We start from the raw sequence: 24,067 nt of genomic DNA, 5'->3' as shown, positions 1-24,067 counted from the left end.
GAAACTGTACAACTCTACTAGAAGAACAATGAATTTCAGTTAGAAATATTGAACATAAGGACTGAAGAATATTAAAATGGAGAATGAGGAAAGGACAGTAGACATCCAGTGTAAGAAAGAATTTAAAAAATAGCTTTCTTTTTCCAAAGGAGCCAAGAAAAATGTAACCTTGCTGGCTAATAGAGGAATATAGTGATAGAAAAAAGACAAAAAACATTCTTTTAGTATATAAAGAAAGAAAAAGAGGAAAAAGTGATAGTCACAGATAGGATAGCAGTGATCCACAAACTGTAATTAAATAATCTGCTAACATAAAAACATGCTACATGTGATAAACAGAGCTTTAGGTTAAATTGGTATTGAAGTTGAGTTAGAAGTAATAAGGAAGATGCCTCTGAGCCCCAAAAAGAAAAGTAATCAGAGTGGAAAGTGGTGTCAAAGATACAACTTTTGGTATGACTAAGAAGTCCCATTGGTATTTTCTGAGATCAAAACCCCATGCAATTCTGTTAAAAAGCTGAACACACAAGAGCCCCCAAAGGAATTCTGATAAAAACTTAATTCTCATGTTTTTATGTAGTAGATGTTCACTTCTTATAGGAAAAATACACCATTAGACACAGGAATATAAGGACTCTTAAAGTCTACAATACCTTTATTATAGCACAGTTTCTCTCTTAGGAGCATTAGATCAATCTGTTCCCAATAGGAAAAACTCCACTTACACCTTGCTCTTAACGTATGTTGGCCGTAGACTCTCAGGGTTAATGATATTAACTATTGTTTCCTTGTCTCCTCCACAGTTCAGCTGCATTTCTTCCAATACTAAGCTGACTTAAAAATACTTCAAGGATATATGTGTTCTTTGGTATGGATATTCTTTATAATTACACAAATTCTTATATTTCATACATATACACATGATTCAGGAAATGGTTTCCAGAGTTTATATGACCAAAACTTTACATTTATGGAGACAGGTTTTCAGATATAGCTAGGGTTGTTCTCAGATACCAAACAAACAATCCATCCTTGGATCTATATGTGAATACTTCCTAGTTCCTAATTTGGCAAAACCTATCAGTGCTGGCATTCTGTTGACTTCGCTTCTAAGAAGTCAGGGTCAAACTCCAACTCATGATGAGGCTTTGGTTATCAATATTGTGGAGATTGGCATTTTAACAAGAGGAAATGATAGAGATTATATTCAAATCAATGGTGTCTTCTAATAGCATACATTTTAAAGTATTGAAAAGGCTAGTTGGGATATTATAACAGGGTCACTGATTATTTTCAAGTCCTTAAAGGCTATAGTTTTGAAAGGAAGTTAAAAGTTGTTCAGTCATTTCAGACTTTTCCAACTCTCCTTGATGCCATTTGGGGTTTGTTTGTGTTTTTGGCAAAAATACTGGAGAGATTTGCCCTTTCCTTCTCCAGCTCATTTTACAGATGAGAAAACAAAGTTAAATGACTTGCCTAGGATTACACAACTACTAAGTGACGGAAGCCAGATTTGAACTCAGGAAGAAGATAAGTCTTCTTGACTTTAGGCCCAGTTCTCTCACCATTTCATCACTTAGTTGCCCCAAAGAAAGACTTTGACAAGTTATTAATTATAAACAACTACTTATTTTGCAACACTTTTAGTATTTTTCAACTTTGTTATGTTTTCCATCAGTAAAATTCCTCTGAAAAATAAAAAGAATCAGAAAAGGAGAGATAACAATTGTGGATATGAATGTAAATGGGTTCCTAAAGCTTCCTTTAATCTACAGAACAACAACCCAAATGACTATTTAAAAATTAGAAAACTCTGAATATTCATTTAAATTTTTAAAAGGTCATTTAATGTGTCTTCATATGGAGTACATTACTTTAATTCAGAACCTCTTCATGAACCTTTTTTTTTTTTAAATGTAATCTTAAAGGAACAGAAAGATGATTCAAAATTATAAGCCTGGTTTAAAAAAAAAACTCAAAAAAAGCTAAAAGTATCCAATGCCAGTTCAATAAAAGGTTAATTGAAACTTTCTAGGTCCTGAAAAGCATCTAGGAATGAGAATCTCCATTACGTCCTTTTAGAATTAAGTGATATGATTTTATGGGAAACTTTCAATTTTATTACAGTGAATATTAATTAACTGCCTACAGTGCTCAAGTTAAACAAGTATGTTGAGAGATTTGTAAAAATAAATAAATAAATAAACTATAAAAAAAGTACCTGGCTTCTTGGGACATTTCTGGCATTTGTGAAAACCCCATGAAGTGCCCACGGTCCCACAGCAGTCTTCTTGCTTTGAAAGTCCAGGGAGTGCTTTACCACACTGCAATGATTAAGTGTGAAAAAAGAAAGTTAATATTAGCATAAAAAACACTGAGCTGTAGAATACTGAAGCATTTCAGTCACATAATAAAATTGTTCCCTTATTATCCATAGAGTTAGGGAAAGGTTTTTGTTTGCTTATTTAAGCATCTCTTAAACAAAAGCCAAAACAGACTTATGTGTCACTAAAAATGAATATTTCCAAGTAAGTAATCCCTTCACTGGCACTTTTAAGCTGATGACTCACAAAAATCTGTCACTATTCAGGGCACTTAAAACTTTTAAAGTTCCTGAATACCTTCTCTTTTTTTTTTAAGCTTTTAAAGAAAACACCTAACTTTAATAGAGAGTTTTAGATGTCTTTTTTCAATTCTATTTTGGTAGTTTTGGGGGCATCCTTATTGCCTAAACATGACTCAGAAAATCCTGGCATCTATAAAGTTTACAATTTTGTTATCACAGAGGAACATGTGGCAGTGAGGCAGAGCTGACCGGGAATGGCCTGATTCTGAATACCAGCTACGTGGACAAGTCTGACACATATCACAGATATAAACAGGTGAGGGGATAAGTCCAGCTAAATCAACAAAAGACAAGCTAGTACTTTCAAAACCAGAAAAGTAAAGTCTACTATTTGAGAAGTCAGAAAAGTTGTTAAGAATAGAAAGTGTACAAGTTCAGTAAACTAGATATGGATAAATTCTGTTTCCACTATGCTACTTTGCAAATCAAACTGTTTAATGATTTATTACTATTTGTAACCAGTTAAATTGGGAAATTTAAAATTCCCCTATTTATATTCAACTTTATTACATATGCAGCTCATTCATTTACTATACCACATAGGTATTATTAAGTAAAATTAAAACAATCAAGACTTCTTGTTTTTCTATATTCAAGACTTAAATTCCAATTTTTATGTGGTTTCCTCAAATTTTCAATTTAGAGAGGTTAAAAACAAGTTGCTCCTAACTCTTAGATCTCAAAAAATCAAGGTAAAAGTTTTCATTGCAGAATTTAGCTCCTTCATTTCACCTTCAGTTTTACAGGTCCACAGTCAAAAATAGCAATAGGCTATCTCCAAATCTGTTAAGGACCAAAGTAGGTGCTATCATAATATTACAGTATTTTGATTAAACTAGATCCATATGGCATAAGAATGAATTTAAAGTGAATGGATTTTACATGCCATATTAGTTTTGTGTTGTTGTTCAGTGGTGTCCCCATTTGGTGTTTTCTTGGCAAAGATAGCAGAGTGATTTGCTATTTCTTTCTCTAGGTCATTTTGCGATGAGACAAACAGTGTTAAGTGACTTAATTAGAGTCACATAACTAATAAGTATCTGAGTCCAGAGTTGAACTCAGAAAGATGAAGCTTTCTAACTTCAAGCCTGACACTTTATCCACTATTCCAACCAGCTTCCCCACAAAACTTAAGGCTTTCATAATAGAAGTTTAGAACATTGAAAATTGTAGTCCTATTTAAGTAATGTATTTCTCAAATATCATGTTTAGTTCCATATGCTACCTTTTAAGAGAGGACCTGACAATTCATTATATTCAAAATGGAACACCAGAATGGTACAGGGTCCAAAAATCAAGATTTAAAAAGAGCAGGATGGAATTCCGGCCAAGATGGCAGTGTGGAGGCAGACAGCTGCTTGAGCTCTGCGTTTTCTCTCAGAATTTACTCCATGACAAGCCTCAGAATTAATGCTTGACCAGAAAAGAAACCCACAAATAATCACCAACAGAAGACATCTTTGAAATTCGCCAGAAAAGGTCTATGTTTGCTCGGGGGAGGGGATGAACTGACTGGGCACAGGCTGAGAGCAGGAAGCAAGATGGAGGCAGGCAGCTCACACTACAGACCAGAGGCAGATGGGTGTGATTTCTGCTGTTTCTGCAAAATGACCTTTACACCAGAGTGGATACTCCATCTTGGCAGCAAGCCAGGAACAGCAGAAGAAGTGTAAACACCTCTTCTTAGAGCCTCAGAGTGCAGACACAGAGCAGTCATCGCTGTCTTATTAGTGCCTCGCTGCTGTTTCTTGAAGTCTGTAGAGCAAGCCTGTTAACACCATCCAGCCCCATCCCCCCCAGAAACAGACCAATTGTTTCTCTTGTCAATTTGTTTTCTTCGATTCCCACTATGACAAAATGAACAAAAAATTTAAAAGGGATTTAACCATTGACAGTTTCTGTATGGATAGAGAGCAGACTTCAAACCCTTAGGAGACTAAAAGCAAACTGTCTCCACAGGAATCCCCTAAGGGGGATATGATCTGCTCCTCGATACACAAAACTCTCATAGAGGAAATAAAAAAGGATCTCACAAGAGAGCTAGAAGAGAAATGGGAAAAGGAAAGGGAAGCTTGGCAAGAGACTATGGAGAAGTCATCCCAGTCATTTAAAGACAGAGTGGATAAAGAAAACAAATCATTGAGAAATAAAATTAGTGAGCTGGAAAAAGAAAACAGCTCTCTAAAAAATAAAATGGATGAAATGGAAAAAAATTCCATAGAAGAAAAAGACTCCCTTAAAAAACTTAATTGGGCAATTACAAAAAGATATAAAAAAAGTGAGTGAAGAAAATACATCATGGAAAATTAGATTCGAACAAGTAGAAATGAATGACTCAAGGAGAAACCAAGAAGTAGTCAAGCAAAACCAGAAAAACGAAATAATTGAAAAGAATGTTAAGTACCTTATTGGAAAGACAACAAACCTGGAAAACAGATTCAGGAGAGACAATTTGAGAATAATTGGACTCCCTGAAAAATGTAAGGAAAAATAAGTGCCTGGACACTATTTTCCAGGAAATTATCAAAGAGAACTTCCCAGACGTTTTAGAAAAAGAGGGTAAAATAAACATTAAAAAAATTCATCGATCACCTACTGAAAGGGACCCTAAAATCAAAACGCCAAGAAATATAGTGGCCAAGTTCAAAAACCATCAACAAAGAAAAAATATTGGAAGCTGCTAGAAAAAAGCAATTCAGATATGGAGGAGCCACAATAAGGATAACCCAGGATCTAGCAGTGTCCACATTAAAGGAACAAAGGGCCTGGTATATGATATTCCAAAAGGCTAAGGAACTTGGTATGCAGCCAGAATAACTTACCCAGCAAAAATGAGCATCGTTTTCCAGGGAAGAATATGGACATTTAAGGAAATAAATGAATTCCATCTATTCTTGATGAAAAAGCCAGATCTACACAAAATGTTTGATCTTCAAATAAAGAACTCAAGAGATTTCTAAAAAGGTAAAAAGAAATCTTGAGAACTATATTTCTGCCATAAAGATATGTAAAGAACACATGTATAATTTGTCCTAGAAACCAGAGGTGGAAAGGAAATTATATCATAAAAAAGGGTAAAGTAGTGGTACTACATCTCATGAAGAAGCAAAGGTAACCTATTATATCTGAGAGAAAGAAAGGAGGGGGATGAACATAGTGTGTATCAATAGACATATTCGATTTATGGTGAAACTTCTTCCACTTCATTGAAAAGTAGGTGGGAAGGAGTAAGCTAAGGGGAAGGGAATACAGAAATTGTGAGGAAAAGGGGTAAAATAGGAAGAGGAATTTTAAGGTGGGGGAGGGATACTAAAAAAGGAGGGCTGTGAAAAGCAAGTGGTGCTTACAACTTTAATACTGGGGAGAGGGGGTAAGAGGGAAGGAAAGGAGAAAAGCATAAGCAGGGGTTAACAGGCTGGCAAGCAATATGGAATTAGTCATTCTAACCATACATGTGAATCGGGTAAACTCCCCCATAAAGAGGAAGTAGTTAGCAGACTGGATTAAAAGCCAGAATCCTACTATATGTTGTTTACAGAAAACACACCTGAAACAGGATGATACATTCAGAATAAAAGTAAAAGGGTGGAGCAGAATCTACTATGATTCAGGTGAATCCAAAAAAGCAGAGGTATCCATCCTCATCTCAGATCAAGCAAAAACAAAAATTGATCTAATTAAAAGAGATAAGGAAGGGCAATGTATCCTACTAAAGGGTAGCATAGATAATGAAGCAGTATCAATATTAAACATATATGCACCAAGTGGTGCAACATCTAAATTCTTAAAAGAGAAATTAAGAGAGCTGCAAGAAGAAATAGACAGAAAAACTATAATAGTGGGAGATCTCAACCTTGCACTCTCAGAATTAGATAAATCAAACCACAAAATAAATAAGAAAGAAGTCAAAGAGATAAATAGAATACTAGAAAAGTTTGATATGATAGATCTTTGGCGAAAGCTAAATGGAGACAGAAAGGAGTACACTTTCTTCTCAGCAATTCATGGAACCTATACAAAAATTGATCATATACTAGGACATAAAAACCTCAAAATCAAATGCAGTAAGGCAAAAATAGTAAATGCATCCTTTTCAGACCACAATGCAATGAAAATTACATTCAATAAAAAGCCAGGGGAAAATAGACCAAAAAGTAATTGGAAACTAAATAATCTCATACTAAAGAATGATTGGGTGAAACAGCAAATCATAGACATAATTAATAACTTCACCCAAGAAAATGACAAAATGAGACATCATACCAAAATGTGTGGGATACAGCCAAAGCATTAATAAGGGGAAGTTTTATATCTCTAGAGGCCTACTTGCATAAAATAGAGAAAAAGAAGGTCAATGAATTGGGCTTACAATTAAAAATGCTAGAAAAGGAACAAATTAAAAACCCCCAGAAAAACACGAAACTTGAAATTCTAAAAATAAAAGTTGAGATTAATAAAATTGAAAGTAAAAAAAACTATTGAATTAATTAATAAAACTAAGAGTTGGTTCTATAAAAAAACCAAAAAAATAGACAATCTTTAGTAAATCTGATTTAAAAAAGGAAAGAGGAAAAGCAAATTGTTAGTCTTAAAAATGAAAAGGGAGAACTCACCACTAATGAAGAGGAAATTACAACAATAGTTAGGAGCTACTTTGCCCAAATTTATGCCCATAAATTCGATAACTTAAGTGAAATGGAAGAATACCTTCAAAAATATAGCTTGTCCAGATTAACAGAAGAAGTAAATAGTCTAAATAGTACCATTTCAGAAAAAGAAATAGAACAAGCTATTAACCAACTCCCTAAGAAAAAATCCCCAGGAACAGATGGATTTACATGTGAATTCTACAAACATTTAAAGAAAACTAACTCCAATGCTATATAAACTATTTGAAAAAATAGGGATTGAAGGAGTCCTACCAAATTCCTTTTATGACACAGACATGATATTGATACCTAAACCAGGTAGGTTGAAAACAGAGAAAGAAAATTATAGACCAATCTCCCTAATGAATATTAATGCTAAAATCTTAAATAAAATATTAGCAAAAAGACTATAGAAAATTATCCCCAGGATAATACACTATGACCAAGTGGGATTTATACCAGAAGTGCAGGGCTAGTTCAATATTAGGAAAACTATTAGCATAATCCATCATATCAATAACAAAATTAACAAAAACCATATGATCATCTCAATAGATGCAGAAAAAGCATTCGATAAAATCCAACATCCACTCCTACTAAAAACACTGGAAAGTATAGGAATAAATGGACTATTCCATAAAATAATAAGGAGCATATATTTAAAACCGTTAGTAAACATCATATGGAATGGCCATAAACTGGAACCTTTCCCAGTAAGATCAGGAGTGAAACAAGGTTGCCCACTATCACCATTACTATTCAATATTGTACTAGAAACAGTAGCCTCAGCAATAAGAGCTGAGAAAAAGATTCAAAGAATTAGAGTAGGTAATGAGGAAATCAAACTATCACTCTTTGCAGATGAGATGATGGTATACTTAGAGAACCCCAAAGACTCTGCTAAAAAGCTATTAGAAATAATTCAGAACTTTAGCAAAGTTGCAGGATACAAAATAAATCCACATAAATCCTCAGCATTTTTATGCATTACCAACACAATCCAACAGCAAGAGATACAAAGAGAAATTCCATTCAAAACAACTGTTGATAGTATAAAATATTTGGGAATATATCTACCAAAGGAAAGTCAGGAATTATATGAGCAAAATTACGAAACACTTGCCAGAAAAATAAGGTCATATTTAAATAATTGGAAAAACATTAAGTGCTCTTGGATAGGCCCGATCGTATAATCAAGATGACAATACTCCCTAAACTAATTTATTTATTTAGTGCTATACTAATCAGACTCCCAAGAAACTATTTTAATGACCTAGAAAAAATAACAACAAAATTCATATGGAAGAACAAAAGGTCGAGAATTTCAAGGGAAGTAATGGGAAAAAAAAATCAAATGAAGGTCGCCTAGCTGTACCTGATCTAGAACTATATTATAAAGCAGCAGTCACCAAAACCATTTGGTATTGGCTAAGAAATAGACTAGTTGATTAATGGAATTGGTTAGGTTCACAGGACAAGATAGTGAATAAAAATAGCAATCTAGTGTTTGACAAACCCAAAGATCCCAACTTTTGGGATAAAAATTCATTATTTGACAAAAACTGCTGGGAAAAATGGAAATTAGTATGGCAGAAACTAGGCATGTACCCACACTTAACACCACATACTAAGATAAGATCAAAATGGGTCCAAGATTTAGGCATAAAGAATGAGATCATAAATAAATTAGAGGAATGTAGGATAGTTTACCTCTCAGACTTGTGGAGGAGGAAGGCATTTGTGACCAAAGGAGAACTAGAGATCATTATTGATCACAAAATAGAAAATTTTGATTACATCAAATTAAGAAGCTTTTGTACAAACAAAACTAATGCAAACAAGATTAGAAGGGAAGTAACAAATTGGGAAAACATTTTTACAGTTAAAGGTTCTGATAAAGGCTTCATCCACAAAATATACAGAGAATTGACTCTAATTTATAAGAAATCAAGCCATTCTCCAATTGATAAATGGTGAAAAGATATGAACAGACAATTTTCAGATGATGAAATTGAAACTATTTCCACTCATATGAAAGAGTGTTCCAAATCACTATTGATCAGAGAAACGCAAATTAAGACAACTCTGAGATACCACTATACACCTCTCAGATTGAATAAGATGACAGGAAAAAATAATGATGAATGTTGGAAGGGATGTGGGAAAACTGGAACACTGATGCATTGTTGGTGGAGTTGTGAAAGAATCCAACCATTCTGGAGAGCAATCTGGAATTATGCCAAAAAGTTATCAAATTGTGCATACCCTTTGATCCAGTAGTGCTACTACTGGGCTTATATCCCAAGGAAATACTAAAGAAGGGAAAGGGACCTGTATGTGCCAAAATGTTTGTGGCAGCCCTTTGCGTAGTGGCTAGAAACTGGACAATGAAAGGATGCCCATCAATTGGAGAATGGTTGGGTAAATTATGGTATATGAATGTTATGGAATATTACTGTTCTGCAAGAAAGGACCAATAGGATAAATACAGAGAGGCTTGGAGAGACTTACATCAACTGATGCTGAGTGAAATGAGCTGTACTAGGAGATTATTATACACTTCAATAACAATACTATATGAGGATGTATTCTGATGGAAGTGGATATCTTCAACATAAAGAAGAGCTAATCCAATTCCAATTGATCAATGATGGGCAGAATCAATCATCTACACCCAGAGAAGGATCACTGGGAAATGAGTGTAAACTGTTAGCATTTTTTTTTTGTTTTTCTCCCCAGGTCATTTTTACCTTCTGAATCCAATTCTTCCTTTGCAACAACAACAACAACAACAACAACAACAACAACAACAACAACAACAACAACAAAATTCGGTTCTGCACACATATATTGTACCTAGGATATACTATAACATATTTAAAATGTATGGGAATGCCTGCCATCTAGGGGAGGGGATAGAGGGAAGGAGGGGAAAAATTCAGAACAGAAGGAAATACAAGGGATAATATTGTAAAAAATTACCTATGCATATGTACTGTCAAAAAATGTTACAATTATAAAATTAATAAAAAAAAAAAAAGAGCAGGATGTTTAATTTAGAGAAGACAGTGGGTAAAGGGGAGAATCTAAATGCTGTCTTCAAATATTTGAAGAATTTTCCTATGGAATAGAGTGTCATCTTGTTTAAGTGTTTCATCAGAGGGCAGAACTAGAACCAAATGGGCAGAAGTTTTAAGAATTAAAGTTTTAAATTAGCAACAAGAGCACTTTCTAATAGAGCTAACAATTAAATAGGCAGCCTTGCAAAGCAGTAAGCTTCATCATCTAGTAATATTAAAGCAGCGAAGCACAGAATAAAATTGTTATGGAAAGGATAGATTGCTATACTGAGAAGAATAGACTAAATGGTTTCTAAAGTCAGTAAGTCACTAAACATATACCCTTAGGCATATATCATGTGCTAGGTACTAAAGTATACAGACAAAAGTATTAAATTCCCTACTGTCACAAATGTGGAGATGGAACATATTCCTTCATAGAAAGATAAATATAGTATGTAATCTTTACTAATACACACACACACACATACATACACAATGGGGGATCAAAAAGGGTTTCTTAAAGCAGGTAGCCCTTGAAGTGAGCCTTGAAGGAATCAAAGGCTTTGAAGAAATGAAATGAGAAGGAAAGCATTCCAGAAATGTTAGATAGATTGTGTGAGGAATAAATGAAATAACATGTATGGAGAATATATGAAGGTCAGTTTGTCAAAAAAAAACCCCAAAAAACAGAAAACACAGTGAAGAATAATGTGTAATTAGTCTAGAAAGACAGGCTGAGAAAATATAAGGATAGCACTGAGAGCCAGGAAGAATGGTTTTATACTGTAACTTAGAGCACTGGAGAATGGTAGCCAGGAGAGAGAGCTTTGACCTAGGCTAGAATCCCTGTACTTCTCAGTGGATTTTTACACCCTTCCCAATGTACCAATGGTAGTACCAATTAGGCAAGAAATAGAAAGCAGGAAGGGAAGGGAGAAGAAGAATGCACAGCATACATGGTAGCAGTGAAGTAGCTACAATGTCCTTTCGAATCTGGTGTTCCTTTAGGATAGGCTAAAGCTTAGGCTGAAGCTATGGTTTTATTGATATCCTCCAATCCACAGAAAGTCTATCTTTTTCCCAAGGAATATCCTCTGCCTGAGCTATATCTAACAGGGCTGGGTAGACTTTTAAAAATAGGAACAGAGAAGACAAGAGAAACAGAAAGATACTATGTTCTTTTGTTCTATGTTTCCGCCAATATGCATACATTCAATACTATACACTCTAGTCAGAGACCCTTTCATTTAGTCATAATGAAGAGATAGGTCCAAAAAAAAAAAAAAAAAAAAGGCAGCAAAGGAGTAAATGAGACTTCAATGGTTATTATCATCATGTTTTTAATACTCTAATTTCATTTCCTAATATATTTCTTAAGAAGGTGATAGCAAAGAATCAAGAAAGAGCTATCAATCTGTCAATCCTTTCCATGTCCGGGCCGGGTGAGGTTTCCCATGTTGAAAATAAATGAAAACATACTATTTTTACTTTCTTTGTTGTTTTTTTCTTTCTGATGTTTTTTTCCTTTTGTTCTGATTTTTCTTTTACAACATGACTAATGTGAAAATATCTTAATAAGACTGTACATGTATCACCTATATTAATTAGATCATTTGTCATCCTGTGGAGGGGGTAAAGGAGGAAGGGAGGGAGAAAAAATGGAAATCGAAACTTAATAAAAGTAAATCTTGAACATTAATAAACAAATTAAGAAAAAACTTTTAAGAATTAGGTGTTGGGACCTAGAAGTGAAAGTAGCATACATAATCTCTCTTCTCTGACCTCCTTGCCAACTACCTAGGAGTTGATACTATTCAAATACTATTGGACTAATGGACTTAAGAGGCCTTAGAAATATTATTTGTAGTTTTTAAAATAATCATCTCTCCAATATTTTAGAAAATCCATAATTTCATCATTATGAACATTACCCCTCCAATGATACAGATATTTATTCCTTTATGTATAATTTTTCTGAATGACTATCTCCCCAAAAAGCCACTACTGGTTATGCCATTATCATAAAACTATAAAACCACAAAAGATTTCTTATGTCATTTAAAAACACATGAAAATTTAAGTTATTTTAAAATTAATAAAGTGCAAGGAATATTCTTTCATGAAATATAAATTGTCGGATCTATTTGATACTTGATCTCCATTTAGAGGAAGGGCTAAAAGCATTTTCATGATACTAGTAATTAAATTGTGTGTACTACTGGTTTAAATCTTCAGATAAGCATAAGAGTTGAAATAATGTTTCCCAACTCTGATTCATTGGGCACTTGAGGCTTATAATTTTTGTCAGTACAAATTGGCAGCAATCATAACAGTGATCCCACTGTTTCAGTCATGAATTGGACATGGAAGTGCAGCAGGTTTAAAATTTTAAGTGTCCACTCTGTGATTTTTACTTCTTCCTCATGCTGCAACATTACAGACACCAAAAAGCAAAACAAAACAAAACCAAAAAAAACCTCACTATAATACTGTTTGCTTAAATGTAGAATACTTTGTAAGGTTACTTCATCTTGCTCCCATTTAAGGGAAAGAATATAGCAAGATGCTTGAAGCACTATGTTATAAGGACAGCTTCCCATGTGAAACTGGATGAATTACTTTAACCTTCCCTGGTCTCAGTTTCCTCAAATGTAAAATGAAGGGTTGGAATAGGTGATCTCTAAGGCCCCTTTCAGCTCTATTTCATCATCCTAAGGTCTTTGTAATAAAGATACAATGTAGTAACTTGAAATTTACTCATATAAGTTATTACTGGTAATCTTATAACTGTGACACTGAAATACTATCACCAAACAAGTAATTATATCAACCAACAAACATTTGTTAAGAACTTACTATATGGCAAGCATTGTACTGAGCCTAGGGAATACAAAGATAAAAAGGAAATTTTCCCTATGCTCACTCACTGGACCTTTCACTGTATCAGGAGAAGTGGTCTATATATAGATATAGAAATACAACATATAGAAAGGATTAATGTGAAGTAATTTCAAGATAGAATTCTAGTAGCAAGGTAAATCAGAAAACATCTCATTAAGAGAAAAGGGGAAGAAGAAAGAATAAGAATTTATTATTACATACTGTGTGCCAGCCATTTTACTAATCACATTACAAATTTTGTTTCATTTGATCCTCACAACAACCCTAGAAGGTAGGTGTTATTATTATCCCTCATTTTAGTGACTTGCCCAGAGTCATATAACTAGTATGGGTCTGAAATTGCATTTGAACTAAGGGTCTTCCTGATTCCAGATCCAGCACTCTACTCCTTGCACTACAAGATACTTCCTTTTAAGGCGATTACATAGTAGCTCTCACAGGAGCCAACTCTAAAAAGAACAGATTGAACTATGAACACAAAAATCTAAAGAGAAACTTCAAGAAACTCCTCCATCCAGCCCAGAACAACACCAAATCAGACAAAAACTAAGACTAGAAAAGGAGTACCATTAGGGAAGTGTACACATGAGTAGAAAGCATCATACATAGTACCTGATGGGGAAGAACCAAAGGGGAAACACACCACACACAACATTTGATCAAAGAAATCACAAGAAATACACAAACTTCTAGCTCCTTGATCAAGGAAGAAGGGGGAAAGAAGTGGGATCAGCTTGTCCCAAAAAGTCCTAGGAAAAAAACAGAAAACCACTGAGCATCCTGATCAGGAAAGTCCCCAAGGAGACAGAAGATCACCCAGCAACCTGATGGATGGAGAAACCAACTAGTGCTCTGATCAAGAAAGCTTTACATTGTGAGTAGTAGCAGGAGTAAGGATAGGGGTGGGAAATGAGAGTAGACAGATTTCATCCAGAGTATGGATTAAGAAAGCTACAGAGAGAATAAAAATTTTCCCAGAGCCTTAATCAAAGACACCTCTGGATGTATGGAAGACTACACTTCTGGATGTATGGAAGACTACTTAGTCTCTTAATCAAGGAAACACTATGGGCAACAAAAGGTTCCCTGATTGAAAAGCTAGAACTATGATCAAAGAAGTCTCAAGGGAGGAACTAAGATGAGGTTGATTAAGGATAGTCAGCTATAGAGCTCTGAATGGGACATTTAATGCCTATTAGAACTCAAATATAGCTAGGAAAATAGTAGTAAGCATCATGAATCCAGAAAAGCAAAGTCAGAACAAAAGAAGGCTTTTCTATTCCACCTAAAAGAAAAACTTAAGAACTAGTCATTGTAATAACTTAGTATGACTTCAGAGAATTAATAATAATCATGAAACTAATGAACATTGGTACAAATGAAATATTAATGAAACATGATACTCACCACATGACAAAAAGAAAGAGGCACTCAAATTGATTAAAACATACATGTTTATGAAGAAGGGACCCTGAAACTCCAAAACTCCTTGAAAGAGAAAATCCTCAACTCAGTCTCAGTGAGGGACCCCACCAGAGGGAAACAAGATAAACAGCTTCATTCTGTTATCTAAATGGGGTTGGTTCAATCCTGAGCAAAATAATTCCAATCCTATTGAATTAAAGAAACTCATTCTATTCAAATCCAGCTCAAGCTAAAACCCAGCTAGTAAATGAGCCTAACTTGGGACTCTATCCACTAGCCCCCTTCAGCTTGTAGCCAAACCTCCTATTATAAAAGAGCCAATCTAAAATCCTTTCTTTGCAGAGGTTGTAAACATGCAATGCTATGCCATGCTAGGCTATGCCATGCTATGCCAAGGAAGCCTCTGCCTGCTAGAATAATATTCTCTTCTAGTGTTATCCTCTCTTTACCCTCACCTATTTCCCTAACGAGACTTTATGCCTCTCAGACAGGATTTTACTTCCCAATCCCCTAAAATAAACTTCTTTTATCAATCTAGGTTTCCGGGTCTGTAAATTCTTTTACAGAGAATCCCTGCACCACCAGAAGAGAGTCCCCAAAACTCCCTATCCTTGTCCCAAATCCTGAGGGGATGCAGGGGAGCCAAATCTGAACCTTGAACCTGTCACTAGACTTTATCATTTAACCACCAGAAACCCTAATCTCATTTTGGTTCCCTAAATCTAGACCTTATCATTTGGTTCCCTACTAAAGGGAACCCGAAAACCTAAACCTCATCATATTTTTGGTTGCCATATTGGGAGCCCCAAAACTAGACTTCACCTCATCATTTGTACATGCCTAAGATATTGATTTGTTTTGCTTAATTATGGCTATTTGTTACAATATTTTTTTTAATTAGGAAGAATTTGGGTAGAAAAGGAGAAACATGATAGTGATGCTCCTCCCCCAAAGAAAAAAAGGCAAAGGAAAGAATGAAAAGGGCATCATTATAGCAAAATTTTTAAATGAACAAAAAAAAGTAGGCATTGATGGAGACAAACACAACAGTTTTCAAATTAATGTAGAATTTGTCATATAATTTTGAAAAGAAATATAAATAACAGATCTGCAAAATTTCATATAGAAATTATCATACTTAAAGAAAAAATATGTTTAAAGGTAGAAAAGAAGATGACATGAGAGCTTTGAAGGAAACTAGAAATTTAAAAAGATGATGGCAAGCAAAGAGTGCTTTTCAGGCATTAGGGGCAGTTATTGCAATGTTATGAAGATAGGAGATTCATGTTTCAGTTTAGTTGAAACTTTGGAGTGAATGAAGGAAAGTAAATGTGTAGCGACTCTGGAGAAGTATGCTGGTGCCAGATTGTAAAGGGCTTTAAATACCAAACAAAAGAGTTTGGCATTTATCATATAAGCAACAGGGAGTAGTTAGTATCTTTGGAACATGTACATAATTATATTTAAGCTACATTACACAATGGAATATAAAATAAATTCCCTATGGCTGAATAAAGAGTGTTCTGTGAGAGGAAAAAAAAATAGATTCATATTGAAATACAGAACCAAATCAACAAAGGTACAATTGGAAAAGAGTAGAAATAAAAATACTTTTGAGAATCAGTTGGAGGTAAAGCCATAGAAAGGATACAAGGATGGGCTCTTCTCACTCATTTGCAACATCAAGTAGTGCTGCTCTTAGGCCAAGATCTGAAAAAAGGAAGTGACTCAGTGGTTCTGAGGAGGAGGGAAATTCCAGATCCTTGAAGCAGGTCACATAAAAGAATAACCTCCAGCTGAGAAAGGACACTAGGCTAGGCTTGGGAGTAGGAGGCCAAATTTACAGGAATAAAGTGAGTGGGTGGGAATCTGCTTGAGTAAAAAGTCAGAAAAGTAAGGTGGGGCAAAGTCTTGGAGACTTTTCCAAGTAGTAAAGAAATTTCAAAGATAAGCATTTAAATATTAATCCAGGCCAAGTGACTAGGGAAAAGAAGGCAAAGCTGTCTTTGATTCTGACTTTGCTTTTCTGGATTCCTGCTGCTTACTTCTGTTTTCCTAGCTGTGTCTGAATTCTGACAGACATTAAGTGTCCCTTTCAGAACTGTCCTTAATCAGCCTAGTCTTAGTTCCTTCTCCTAAAGCTTCCTTGATCATATTTTAGCTGTTTAATCAGAAAACCTTTTGCTGCCCATGGGACTTCTTTGATTGAGTGACTAAGTGATCTTTCTTATACCCTGTGGTTTTCTTGAAATAAAAGAATTTTGGGCCAATTTAGTTTAATTCAGGAAATAAGCAGGATAGAATGAATAAAGGTCAGTCTTGCTTCTGTAAGGCCTACATTCAAATACTATCTCTGGCCTACACAGACAAGTTGATACGGAGCAAGTAACAATCTTTCAGTACCCCAGGCAGTTCAATATATATTAGAAAACAGTAACTGATCACCAGTGGAGGGTTTTTCCAAAAAAGGAGCTCTATATACTGATGAAATCTCAGGTGTGCACATATATTTTTAAAAATTCTTATCATTAGCATCTTAATGAAAAATGTGATATGCCAAAAATATAATGGATTAAGTACTTTAAAAATTTTTTCTATGCCCCTTTCTTTCCCTTAAGTACTTTAAAAATAATGTTTTATGCACTTCATGACCTCAACATTAGCAAAGGGTTGAAAGAAAAATAGCACCAATTTTGATTAAAATGAAAAAGTGATGATAATCAGAGAGAAGGGAAAACTGCAGCCTGCCATCATGTAAAAAAAAATATTGGCCACTGTTTGAGTTCAATACTCAGTGGGAGAGGATTTAGGGGCTCAGCATGAAGTCCTTCCCAGCTGGAGGGACATCCCAGTAGAGCTATGAGCCAAAGCAAACTCCTACCCAAGCGCAAGCCATCACACAGTTTGAGTATCATGAATGTGAAGTCTAGCTTTCCACAGAATTTTATTCCATGTGGCCGAGAACCAGAAGTCAGGGTAGAAATGACCTTTGAATGGAATGGGGGTAGGTTGGGAACTGGGGAAAATTGACCCTTTTCATTCCAACTTAGTTTGAAGGTTTTGCATTTATTGGCAAAACAGAGAGCCCTTGTATCATTTAATATACACAATGACTGCAACTATAAAACTTAAGTTCTGTGGGGAAAAAAGAATAAAGAGGAGGGAAGAAATAAATGAGACCTTAAGAGGTACACTGGAAAAGTTCATAATTTTAGAAATAATTTCTGCTAGTGATGAAAACCCAAATCAACTGATAATGATCATGGTTCTTTTTCTAAGCATATAAACTTTACTTTGTGTCTTTATTTCACAATGGAACAAAATATAATTTTGAGGAAATTCACAAATAGAAAAAGTAATGATTCAGTCATGTAGCATGGATAAGAGACAATACGTAAGAGCTAGATGAGTTTATGCTATCAAAAAAATTAAAGACAGCTCACTCCAAGAAGATTCATTTTTAAAAACTTCCTGCAATTACAGATAATGTGAAGACATGAAATTGTTGCAATCTATATCAACAGAAAAAATAGACATAAGAATAAAATAATGGATAAATGCATGAACATGAAATAAAATTAACTTTACCACTATCCTCATGGATGACATTTATTTAATGCTTTAATGTCTATAAAGTATTTTATTTACATTAGCTCTTAATTCTCACAAAAAACTTCCATTATGCCCAATTTACAGATGAAAAACCTAGGACTCAGATTAAAATACTTGTCCATGTACACTGTTAGTAACAAGCCAAAGGCAAGAGTTATAATAAAACTATACCACCATTACACATAGGTAAGGCTACATGTAGTATTTTCTATAAGATTATATATAGATAAGTATTTTAAAGGAGTGATAGAAAGTGAGAGAATATAGGAAGTGCTATGTCACTTACCCCAATCTCTAAATTCCTAAGAGATAAATATTTAAACAGCCTTTTAATATGAGAATAGACATTTGTAAAGATATGCTGAAAAGTATTAAGTGCTAATGTCAAAATTATTATAAACTGTGCTCCAGGTGAATATATGCTTATAGATAGCATTTGGGTGATTTCAAAACAAAAATGGAGCATTTCTCTTATTATAAATGTTTAGGTACTCTGGGCTCAATTATGCTAACAAAAATGTACTCTACATCTAATCTTACCATAATTAGTCTACAAATGTTCTACTATCATCACCCCTCTCCATTCCTATCCCAAGTTAAACAACAACAGCTCCATCATGATCTTAGGCAAAGCCTTGCATGGCCTAGGATGGCCCTATGAGTAATAAACTAAACACTGGATATGCTATTCCCATTCTATGGATATTCCATTTTCTTCTGATTTGGAAAGTCCCTTTTTAAAGCAAGTGTGATATGGTGAAAAGTGCTTACAATATATTTTCCTCAAAAGAACTCGAGGTATATGATTTAATTATTGTTCTTCCCTTTTTATAGATGGGAGAAATAAGGTTCAGTGATCTTAAATGACTTCCCTATAGTTGCATAATAAGTTATAAATATTATTGGTTGTATATGTTATTACCATTTTTAAAATTCTGTTTCATCTTCTTTCTTCATTTCTTGTTTAACCTCATGTTGTCCAACTACTTTGGGCCAGGATATTCTTTACACCTGTCCCACACACTGTCATTAGGTAGGAGCTTAATGTCCACCTGCTTGTAATTAATCACTGCCAGGTGGTATAAGGGGTTCCACCCTGTAGATCCAGTGAGGCTCCATTCCCTTGCTGTTGTCCTTTAACACACAGTATTTCTCAGATGCTTTCTGGCCCTTACTTAAAATTAATTTCTCCTAAATTGTTGAATAAAAATATAATGAAATATCAATTCATGCCTTAGGTTACAGTCCCATGAGAAAACAAATCTCTGCAACCACACCTCCTAGGTGTCCTATAAATTATTGCACCTTACAGCTATGGTGTCCACATCCATCCACACCCAGAAACAAGCATTACCGATATCTTGGCATAAAGTTTCATAGTATTTTGGCACACAGAAGCTATTTGCTGAATAGTGTAATTATTTGAACAACTCGAATCCCACTTTTGGAAATGTGGGACTTTTCATGTTCACAAGAATAAGATCCCTGGAGATTATGTGTGTGTGGGAGAACTTGGCTACACTTAGTGTGTACAAGACATCTCAGCACATTTCCCCACCACCACCACCTTGTAAGCATCATCCAGGTGAAATAGATGTATCTCCTCTATTAAGGGATCTCTAGGAACTTCCAGGAAAAAAAAAAAGATGTCCTTCTGTCCCTCAGCATCAGCTAATTATTTATCCAAAAAGAATTGGAAAACCTCATGAGAGCCATTCAACATCCTCAAAATGGAGATCAAACCTGTTTATTTATATTCAGCAATGAGAAAAAGTTGAAATATGTTACTGATATAATTGCTCGGCAACATACTTGATCAGTTTGATCTAATGGCAGATTATTATAAACAAGACTATTGTCCAATGTATCACTGGCAGAGTAACAGGCATTGTCTCATATGAAGAGGAGGAAAACTCCTAAATACTTCCAGATTTTCTAAAAAGACTTGTAAAAAATTTGTTTTGGCTTCAGTAAAACATTCTTTACAAGCAAGCTCTTAAAAAAAAACTATCCAGTTTTCTTTTATTAAAGTAATTAAAGAAATGTTAGGCATTTGGGATATATGATATACCTTTAATCCTCTATATTTCCAAAATATTGATTTTACAAAGAACCAACTGTGGATGATGCACTAAACACTGTAAATGGAACTGCTTCAATTTCTGATGGTGTATTTGTTTAAAAGGATTTGTGGCCAAACCCTGGACTCCCAAGAATTCCAGACTATGCTAGTTCTTGAAATGGTAATTAAAAAAAAAAAAAACTACATTCAAGCAAAAATGGTTTTAAAAGGAAAAAAAATCCCAAAGTGCAAAACATCTGATTTTACTTTACATTTTTTAAAAGTAAATTATTCAATTGTGGCCTTTCGCTGGCTTTACTCTAGTAATTCTAGCATTTCCCAAAAAGAGAATCTACAGGTTTCTGAATTGTGTTCTTTTGTGTTATTTGGGTAAAAAAACCCCCACATGTTACACATCACTGTACCCTGTGAGCTTTCTTTGGTAAATAATTATAGAAATTCCATGATATAACTTATCCTAAATGAAAACTAAATTAAATTTACTTAATATCCTTTAATGATATTTCCTCTACATGACCACTTGTTTAGAAGAGGAATTAAGAAAAGCAAATGCAAATAATTAAGGCAACCAATTATCCAATTAACCAATTTGGAAAAAAATTATATTCCATCAAACTTATAAGTGCTTATATGTTTTTCAAAATGTTCATTTTTGCCACTACATTTTATGTAAAACCTCACTTCCAAATTGGTTCCTATTTGACTCTAGCTAGACATACCAAGACTGAAAGAAAGAAGGAAGTGAAATAATATGCAACAACAAGCCACAGAGGCAATACAAATCATCTGGCTCCTATAGACAGTCTTGCTGTGTTACATCTAAGCATTCTAGTCTCGCTTATTGATGGCTACCAAGTATTAAATGACGGTGATTTATTTCTGGACACAATAGAGGATCTGAAGTAGATTAAGATGAAAGGCACCAAGATGATTAATGGGTTGGTAAATGAGACCTATGATGAAAAACTAAGGTTTTTAAGCTAAAGGAGAGAATCCTGAGGGGTGGTTTATTAACATGAAAAATTTAGGTTAGATGTCAAGAATAACTTCCTAGTCTTAACTTATTAAATTCTGGAATGTGATTATTAATATCTTTTTTCTCTACATCATCTATCAATTTTATTCTTTCCACTCTATTTCAATAATTACAACATTAATTCAGGCTTGGTAGATTCTTCCTAAGTTATTATGAAGAATAAATAGACTCTGAATAAGCTGTCACTTTTAAAACTGTCCATTTTTAGCACAACCTCATTTTTATGTACAGAATATTTTCTTAGAATCATTATTTTGATCATAATATGGCTCTTTGGCTGTTGCACCTGTCAAAGAACTAAATCTTTGACCACAGTCTTCCTAATTATATTACTTCCTTTATTTCTATACCAAAAAAAGGCTCTTGATACATATGCGCTGTTTTTGTAATTTTTTGAAGGTTGTTTTTAACTCCTTCGGAGTTCACTGTATCTCATAAGATCACAGATTTAGAGTTAGAAGGAACTTTAGATGACATCTATTTGGAAATGTCAAACTCAAAAAGAAACAGGAGCTACTTTGAGAATCTCACATGTTAATCTGCATAGTTAATATACAGGCAGCATGTTAACATACAACATATTATCATATATGTCCTAATGTATTTTTATTTATTTTGCTAAGTATTTCCCAACTACATTTTAATCTGGTTTGGCTGCTCTCTTTGCAGAGAGCATATTTGACACCTCTGATTTAGTTCAGATCATTCATTTTATAAATAGGGGAACACAGACTTCCCCAAGGTCCCTTCATCTAATTATTTCATGCTGGCCCCAAAACCTCGGACCTAAAACAACTCTACTCCAATGTAAAGTTCCCTTCTTTCCACTATACAAAAATCTGACATTTCATCAGTTCTATAAAGTCTTGACTGACAAAGTGGGAAAATGGTGATTAAATCCAAATCTATTTAGTCAAAACTGTTTTAAGATTTCTCTTTCATTCTCCATGAAACATACTTTTCCAGTCACTTGAGGGGAACAGCAATAATTATTTCATTCAGTCATCAACTATTTACTAAACATTAATTACCTAACACCCTGGTAGATATTATAAATCAATCCATAAATCAACAAGCATGTATGAAGCATGTGCAAGGTGCCAGGCACTGAGTATGCAAAAATAAAAATAAAACTGCACCAGCTCTTGAGGAGCTCACATTCTGTTGGAGAGTTTACAGTCTAATTACAAGAAACACAAAAGGAATTTAATGTTTGGCCATTCTAACAAAGTCGCAAGCCATAGACATATAAAATAATTGGAAAACAAATAAACAAAAATTATATTGTACTATTTACAAATACAATAAGAATTTAGGGAAAGCCAAATGCAATGTAGACTACAGTAATTAGGGAAGATAATGGAAGAAATGAAAGGAAGTGGGTGTTGAAATATATTAAGGATTTAGAATGTAGAAGGGAAGCTATGCTTGGCATTTAAGAGACTTTTATATCGTTGACTATATGTGCATATAACTTTTTTTACATATTATTTCATGTCAATGGAATGTGTATAACATTGATAATAAGCTCTTAGAAAGTTGGGGTCAGTTCTGTTATCTTACACAATGTGTTTCTCTATGGCAATATTGCTGTCTTTTGATTAAAAATGCCAGAACATATTATTTTAATAAATAATTGGGAAGAATTTGTGAGTGAATGAGTGTGAGTGTGTGTGAGAGCACAAGTCAGACAGTAATATACCTAGTTAAACTGAACTAGAAAGTAGATTTCATTGACATGAAACAAACTTTAAAGACCTCCCTTTGATATGGGTACTTAATCAAATGCACAAGTATCAAACATCTTCTGAATGACTAGAATATAAATATACAAATGACTGGTGTTCCATTCAAAGTATCAGATTAAGAGATTGAATGCTTATTTCAACTATGCTGTAGCTGACCAACATATTTTAGAAACTATTTTTGGACACTGCCATCAAGAGTCTACAACACATTAAAAAATACCCCTAATAGTGTTGTCTTGATCTTTTAAGGATCGATTTAATTTTAGAAATAACAAAAAATCACTGAAGACAAATCTCCAAAGAAGTAGATGATAAAAATAAGAATTATTTTTCTGGATTAAAAAATGAAGTACTACAGTTCCAATTGTTTAGTGATGAAGAGAATCATCTACACCCAGAAAGAGGAGTATAGAAACTGAGTTTGGTTCACAACATAGCATTTTCACTCTTTTTGTTGTTGTTTGCTTGAATTTTATTTTGCTTCTCTTTTTTTTTCTAGTTTTATTTGATTTTTCTTATGCAACAAGATAATTATATAAATATGTATTATTGGATTTAACATATATTTCTACCATGTTTAATATATATTTGACTATCTAGGGAAGGGGGGGAAAGTGGAACACAAAGTTTTGCAAGGGCCAATGTTGAATAACTGCCCATACAGATGTTTTGAAAAATAAAAAGCTTTAATAAAGGGGGGAAATGAGGTTCTAGTATTTAGAGTTAAAAGGGATTTTTAAGATTATTTAACTCTAATACCATTTTACTAATGGTGAAGAAAATAAGGTAGAATGAGGTTAAGTGGCTAGGACCTTGGACTAGTTTTAAAATGTGGTTTTATCTAATTTTTATTATCTGTTATTTTGTTAAACATTTACTAATTGCATTTTAATCTGGTCCAGGCACATTCAAAAATGTTTTGAAT

General features: G+C 34.0%; 1 protein-coding gene across 2 annotated transcripts in view; it reads right to left on the bottom strand.

The window, feature by feature from the left end:
* The window catches only part of LTBP1 (latent transforming growth factor beta binding protein 1), a 475,937-nt gene that overhangs the window by 186,526 nt on the left and 265,344 nt on the right, over positions 1–24,067 (bottom strand). For both annotated transcript variants that reach the window (XM_074288158.1, XM_074288159.1), the window contains exon 8: positions 2,222–2,324. In XM_074288158.1, the coding sequence (XP_074144259.1) occupies positions 2,222–2,324 (103 nt within the window). The remainder of the gene's footprint in view (positions 1–2,221; positions 2,325–24,067) is intronic.

The sequence above is a fragment of the Sminthopsis crassicaudata genome, chromosome 2 (genome assembly GCF_048593235.1).
Source record: "Sminthopsis crassicaudata isolate SCR6 chromosome 2, ASM4859323v1, whole genome shotgun sequence".
NCBI lineage: Eukaryota > Metazoa > Chordata > Mammalia > Dasyuromorphia > Dasyuridae > Sminthopsis > Sminthopsis crassicaudata.
This window is presented reverse-complemented; position numbering and strand designations above follow the sequence as displayed.